Source organism: Bubalus bubalis, chromosome 23, assembly GCF_019923935.1.
Source record: "Bubalus bubalis isolate 160015118507 breed Murrah chromosome 23, NDDB_SH_1, whole genome shotgun sequence".
NCBI lineage: Eukaryota > Metazoa > Chordata > Mammalia > Artiodactyla > Bovidae > Bubalus > Bubalus bubalis.
In genome coordinates this window covers 23628060-23635019 of record NC_059179.1, presented here as the reverse complement: position 1 = coordinate 23635019, position 6960 = coordinate 23628060, and the positions used below count along the sequence as shown (strand labels likewise).

At 53.3% G+C, this 6960-nt stretch overlaps 1 protein-coding gene across 1 annotated transcript; it reads left to right on the top strand.

The window, feature by feature from the left end:
* Positions 1-316: 316 nt before the first annotated feature.
* LOC112581551 (steroid 17-alpha-hydroxylase/17,20 lyase) lies at positions 317-6730 on the top strand. Its single transcript, XM_025273973.3, has 8 exons — positions 317-723; positions 2310-2448; positions 2654-2883; positions 3811-3897; positions 4294-4509; positions 4820-4989; positions 5523-5626; positions 6131-6730. The coding sequence occupies exons 1-8, from the start codon at positions 427-429 to the stop codon at positions 6415-6417; spliced, it is 1530 nt and encodes a 509-aa protein (XP_025129758.3). The 5' UTR covers positions 317-426; the 3' UTR covers positions 6418-6730.
* Positions 6731-6960: the final 230 nt, after the last annotated feature.

The following is a 6960-nucleotide window of genomic DNA, read 5'->3' as shown; positions in this document are numbered from 1 at the left end:
GACCCTGGGAGGCCTCACTTTCCTCAGCTGATAAAGTTGGATAGCTGTCCGTTGATTGTGATTTCGTAATACAGAGAGTCCCGAGCCGTGATTCCTGATCCAGATATCATTTGCTTCTGCCCACTCTGGAGACGTTGATGGACAGTGAGCAAGGGACAGGGACTAGCTGTCTGTGCCCTTACCTAGCCCCTCCCCGAGGGGTTTGCCCTGGTGTGGAGCCAGCTCTTGAAAGAAGCCTCCTCTGCTCTCCCCTCCCCATTCTGGGAAAGGACTACTGGCTGTGCTCCAAGATAAACTTCCACAAGGTGAGCATTAACATCAAGTCAAGGAGAAGGTCAGGGGAGCCCTTAAAAAGGCCTTCTTGCACCCTAAGGTGGCTGAAGCCACTCCACAGCTCTTTGTCCTGACTGCTGCCACCCGGACACAATGTGGGTACTCCTGGCTGTCTTTCTGCTCACCCTCGCCTATTTATTTTGGCCCAAGACCAAGCACTCTGGTGCCAAGTACCCCAGGAGCCTCCCGTCCCTGCCCCTGGTGGGCAGCCTGCCGTTCCTCCCCAGACGTGGCCAGCAGCACAAGAACTTCTTCAAGCTGCAGGAAAAATATGGCCCCATCTATTCCTTTCGTTTGGGTTCCAAGACTACTGTGATGATTGGACACCACCAGTTGGCCAGGGAGGTGCTTCTCAAGAAGGGCAAGGAATTCTCTGGGCGTCCCAAAGTGGTAAGCAATGCCTCTCATCCCTCCCCTCACCAGCCCCTGGGCATGTTGAGTTCTTTAGCCAAGACCATGCCTGCAATGCCCCTTCTAGTTCCAGCAACCTGTGATTCTTCCAATAACAGACTGGTGGGGCTGTGGGTGGGGAGCGACCTCTCAGACCTCACCCAGCTTCTAAACTAGGCAGGAAGAATTAAAGGAAGACTTTATTTTCTGGCTTTTTCTGGAGGTGGGACAGGGTGGGACTGGTGGTTTGACGGGGTCAGGGAGCCCTTACAACATCATCTGTCCCAGCTGAAAAACTGAAAGTGTGAGCCGCTCAGTCTTGACCAACTCTTTGTGACCCCATGGACTAGCCCACCACACTCCTTGCTCCAGGCAAGCATACTAGAGTAGGTTGCCATTTCCTACTCTGGGGGATCCTCCTGACCTGGGAACTGAACCCAGGTCTCACCCATTCTGTAAAAGTTCTTTATCATCTAAGCCAATTGGAAAGCCCAAGAGTCTAGCTCTCTGAGCCTGAAATCTGAGCTCTCATGATTCACTGGTAGGGTATCTGTAAAGCATTTAGCCCAGTGCTGGAAGTTCTCAATAACTAGCCTTGATGTACACTGTTCACATAGAAAACGGGTTAGTGATTCCCGTCCTCCACAAAAAGTTGTGAGGGGGAAGTACCCTGATTCTTGAAAGGCTGGGATCATTATTTCCCTGGAGCTTCCTCAAGCTGCTCCAGCCCTGGGGAGCTGACCTATGCAAGCACTTTTGGGGAGGACGCTGAAGATTCAACATGTCGAGCTTTCTGTTTGCTCCTGGGGGAAGAAGGGAGTGGGAGCTAGTCATCCAGGAACCTGCCAGCCTCCAGTACAGCACCTGGCTGCAGGGTACTCCCCTGAATGTCCTGGGCAAGGCCCCCTGGCTGCTCATCTTTGATCAGACCAAGGCTTGACTCTTCTTCGCTTGGGCCAGTCGGCCTGGTCTGTGGGCCAACTACCCTCTCCCATCTCTGCTGGGCTTCTTCTCTCCAGGGCAAAGAGGAAGGAGGCAGCTAGTCTGATGGGGCCTGCAGATCTGGGGATAGAAGACAGAAGGTCTGGGGGAACCTGTATAGTTTTGGGGGTCTTCTGGGCAGAAGCAGCTTGGCCCATGTCCAAGCTGGGTGGACAAGACATGTGACTCTCCCGATGTGGCCCTGTATTGGGCACATGGCTGGCAATGGAAGGGAGAACTAAAGGGGGCTCAGCTGCTGTGCCTTTAACTGCCCCCATCCCCAGAGGACCCAGGGAAGGGTAGGGGCCTGGTGTGTCCTCAATCTCTGCTCCTACAAGTTTAGAGAGTCCATCCCATCACAGCTGCCTCACCCTGTCATTGATCTGAACAATCTAATTCAGGGTTCTTTCTTTTGCCTTACTCTGTCTCTCTGTTGGAGCTGGGAGTGTCAGGCCATAGGTTCTGTCCTGCCAAGGCCTTGCGGTCAGGGTGGAGTGAAGCAGGGAGCTCTATAAGGAGGCTGTGCGACAGTTACCAGCCTCATTGCCCTCGGGGAGGGTAGGTGGATGGTGTCTGAGTCCTGTGTCCTTTCCTGCTTTCCAAAGGCCACTCTAGACATCCTGTCAGACAACCAAAAGGGCATTGCCTTTGCCGACCATGGTGCCCACTGGCAGCTGCATCGGAAGCTGGCACTGAATGCCTTTGCCCTGTTCAAGGATGGCAACCTGAAGTTAGAGAAGATCAGTGAGTGCCTGGCTGGCCCTGGGCTGAAGGAGCCTGCAGAGGGTTGGGGAGGGAGTGGGTTCTGGGTGCCTCCATCCCACATTTTCTTGGCCACCACTGCCATCTGCTGGACATCTGCTCTCTGTCTTCGATTCAGATGGAACTGGTCGAGGTGGCGGTGAAGGGATGGCTCAACTCCCGCCCTCACATCCCTCTCTCTCCCCAGTTAATCAGGAAGCCAATGTGCTCTGTGATTTCCTGGCCACCCAGCATGGAGAGGCCATAGATCTGTCCGAGCCTCTCTCTCTGGCGGTGACCAACATAATCAGCTTTATCTGCTTCAACTTCTCCTTCAAGAATGAGGATCCTGCCCTGAAGGCCATACAAAATGTCAATGATGGCATCCTGGAGGTTCTGAGCAAGGAAGTTCTGTTAGACATATTCCCTGTGCTGAAGGTGAGGATGGGGCCAGGCCCTGTGGGCAGACCTCAGCAGACCCTGATCGTATCCCCAGTTCTTTCCTCTTACCGTTCACTCCAGACTGCGTTTTTTTCTGACTACCTCAATTACAGTGACCTCTACCTCCTCTGACTCTTCAAAATCTTGCTGCTTCTCTACAGAAATAGGTTTAGCTTTTAAATTATGCATTTTAATACTCATGATAATGTTGTTGGTGTGTTGTTTAGTCACTCAGTCGTATCTGACTCTTGCGATTCCATGAACTGTTACCCACCCGACTCCTCTGTCCATGGGATTTCCAAAGCAAGAATACTAGAATGGGTTGCCATTTCCTTCTATAGGGCACCTTCCCAACCTAAGGATTGAACACACGTCTCCTGCATTGCAGGCAGAGTCTTTACCCACTGAGCACCTGGGAAATGCCATGTGCCAGTCCCAAAGCTCCACATGCATTAATCATGCATTCTCTTTGGAAGTGGGTTTATTATCCCTATGGAGATGAAAATACAGGCTTCAAAAAGTGAAGGAAGTTAATCATGCCGTGAGACTCAAGTCTGTGTTATGCTATGCTATGGTACGCTAAGTCACTTCAGTCGTGTGCGACTCTGTGTGACCCCATAGACGGCAGCCACCAGGCTCCCCCTTCCCTGGGATTCTCCAGGCAAGAACACTGGAGTGGGGAGCCATTGCTTTCTCCGTAAGTCTGTGTTAACTGAGTAAAGTCTCAGTCAGTGCTAGATGTTTGATTGAAGGGGGAAGGGGAAGTGGAGGTGACTCCTTTCTCCCTTGTTTGGAATTGTCCTGGTTGTCACCATTGGTCCCATTCTGGGTCCCTATCCTGCTTTCCATTCTGGCTGAAGGTTGGGGTTAGAGTGGGAACTCGCCAGGGATGGCCAGGTAGAATCTAACATTTCCACTTTGCAGATATTCCCCAGCAAAGCCATGGAAAAGATGAAGGGTTGTGTTCAAACGCGAAATGAATTGCTGAATGAAATCCTTGAAAAATGTCAGGTAGGTGATGGAGCAGAAGAGATGACAAGTTAGGTGGAAAGTGGCAGGAGAGCAGGGTAGGGTCCATTGTGGACAGTGTAGGAGCTCCAGTACCTAGCCGAGAGCCTGCCATATAGTCGGTGCTCAATAAAACCTGACTTAATAAATAAATAAATAAATAGGAGTAGAGAAGTGAGGAACTGCAGAGGACCCTGAAGGGACCTGTCCACCCTGCAAATTTAAAGAGGGCCCAGTGTTTTCTCCACTTCCACCAGTTCATGGGTCCTGACTAGCCTCACTCCACTCCCTCATTTCCAGGTGGGAGAAGCCTTTGTGTCTACAGTCTGGGTGAGAGTATGGCAGGGGTTGCAGATGGGGCTGCTTTCTCTTCATCGTCTCCCAATCTCACCCAACCAGGAGAACTTCAGCAGCGATTCCATCACTAACTTGCTGCACATACTGATCCAAGCCAAGGTGAATGCAGACAATAACAATGCTGGCCCAGACCAGGATTCAAAGCTGCTTTCAAATAGACACATGCTCGCTACCATAGGAGACATCTTCGGGGCTGGTGTGGAGACCACCACGTCTGTGATAAAGTGGATCGTGGCCTACCTGCTACACCATCCTTCGGTGAGTTGCTCTCTACCCGAGCCTTCCCAAGCACTCCTGACCCCAGGCACACTCACCTCTGCTCCAGAGAAAGGGAGAGTCAGTACCTCGGGAGTTCTTCGCAGGATGACTGGGCTGCACCCTTTGCCCAAGCAGAGGTTGGCTCTGGCCTTTGGGTGGAGCTGCCCCATCTTCTGCAAGCAAAGCCGGGGTTGTACAGCCACCACTGGGAAGGGTCTTGCCCTTCTGGGTGTGAGTGTAGGTTCTTCTAAGCCCTTGCTCCTCCTGGGCTGATACACCCTGGTAACACCCACCCTGTTCTGGCCCTCAGTTGAAGAAGAGGATCCAGGATGACATTGACCAGATTATAGGTTTCAATCGCACCCCAACCATCAGTGACCGGAACCGCCTTGTCCTGCTGGAGGCGACCATCCGAGAGGTGCTCCGAATCCGGCCTGTGGCCCCTACGCTGATCCCCCACAAGGCTGTCATTGACTCCAGGTGTGCCTTCCCTCCCAGGAACATCCAGCCCTCCTGGTCCCTCCCCAGCATCTGACCCGTCCAGCTGGCTGGTCAACCTACAGTCAATCACTGACAACCGATCATCCTACCCACGACCTACTGACCAGTGTGTCTCCTACCCACTGACACCCACTGACCCATCGGCCTGACCTCCCTCAGAAGCTGCCTGCTGCCTGGGAGACACGTGCTGCTACCCAATCCAAAAGCCGCAACACACACACACACGCACTCATGCACACACGCACCAGCTCAATATGCACACCCACAGGCCCTAACAGACCCACAAGTGTTGATCCTAAGTGCTACTCAGGAAGAGAGGGCTGGATTCATATTCAATCTGGCAGAAGCTGAGGAGAAGATGCAGGAGTGGGCCTGAGGGAGTGGGCCTGAGGGAGCGGGCATGAGGGAGCAAAGGACTCTTTTCCCAGGGTAGGGACCACGGAGACTTGGGGCAGAGAAGGTGGGGAAGGACGATACTCCAGACCCTCTTTTCCTCTCCCTCTCTGGGGCAGCATTGGCGACCTTACCATTGACAAGGGCACAGACGTTGTGGTCAACCTGTGGGCACTGCATCACAATGAGAAGGAGTGGCAGCAGCCCGACCTGTTCATGCCCGGTGAGTCCCTGTTCTGTCCTGCCCCACCGGCCACACAGCCCCCTCTGTGCCCACCTCTCCAGCATTGCTTCCCTTCTGCCAAGCTTCCTACTAGAAGACTCCTGACTCCCACTACATGGACCTGTTGACACCCCTAGCCTACCCTACACCTACCCAGATTCTTTCACAGCTGGGTTCCCACTCTCCTTCCACCAACTGCAGCCTCCTCTTCTGAGAAGGCCCATAGGCATATGTCTCCTGTGAAGTCAGCCCCGTCTCCTGCTGGATGGGGCCATTTTCATGTTTAATACACCTTTTCATCCTTCCTGAATATTCCATCTTCTCTGTGTGATTAAGGGCTACCTGAGAACAGGGCATTTATCTCTCCTAAGATTGCCGGCCGTCCCCCCCAAATAAGGCTGTCCACCTTCTCAGACTGGGGCTCCCCAGGCAGGGCCTTGTCCTCCCCCTACTCCTCTACTGACACTGACCCTGCCCCTGGCTGACGCCTCCCCGTGTCCGCAGAGCGCTTCTTGGACCCCACGGGGACGCAACTCATCTCGCCATCGTTAAGCTACTTGCCCTTTGGAGCAGGACCCCGCTCCTGCGTAGGTGAGATGCTAGCCCGCCAGGAGCTCTTCCTCTTCATGTCCCGGCTGCTGCAGAGGTTCAACCTGGAGATCCCGGATGATGGGAAGCTACCCTCTCTGGAGGGCAATGCCAGTCTCATCTTGCAGATCAAACCTTTCAAGGTGAAGATCGAGGTGCGCCAGGCCTGGAAGGAAGCCCAGGCTGAGGGTAGCACCTCATGACTCCACCCTATGTGGCCCCCATCCCACAGAATTAGAGGAGCTCCCCCACCCTCTCCCACCATTCCTTCTTCCTCCCCGCCCACTCTGCCTTCTTTCCCAGCCTGCAGCCCTGGCAGTGATATGCATAAAAGTTTCTTTCTCCAAAGGTCCTTGAGCAGCTCATTCATTTGTTCACTCATTTCTTTCAACAAGTATTTTATGGACCACCTACTACATGCAGCTCACTCACTGTCCTTGGACCTCAGGCTCCTTGGTTTCATGAAACTTAAAATTCTAGTGAGGGCTGACAAATAAACATTCCAGAGACTCATAAGTGCTTTGGAGTCAGTTATACTTGTTGCTGATGATGTGAGGGGAATGGCCAAGGTGGGCGTGGCTGCTGTGAATGAAGGCTGGGGTAGCATGAGACTGGGTGGAGGTGCCCCCGGCTGAGGAAGCAGCAGGGAATAGTCTCAGGACACTGGGTTAACCTGCCACTTTCTCACCCCTGGACACTTACGAGGAAAAACAGTTCTCCCTTGAGGTATCCTGGCAATCCCTCAT

Bases quoted from the DNA above. Each gene is read 5' to 3' on its own strand.
- LOC112581551 (XM_025273973.3), top strand. From the start codon at position 427: ATGTGGGTACTCCTGGCTGTCTTTCTGCTCACCCTCGCCTATTTATTT. The intron at 2,449-2,653 runs GTGAGTGCCTGG...CTCTCTCCCCAG, and splicing joins CCTGAAGTTAGAGAAGATCA to TTAATCAGGAAGCCAATGTG. The intron at 4,510-4,819 runs GTGAGTTGCTCT...TCTGGCCCTCAG, and splicing joins ACCTGCTACACCATCCTTCG to TTGAAGAAGAGGATCCAGGA.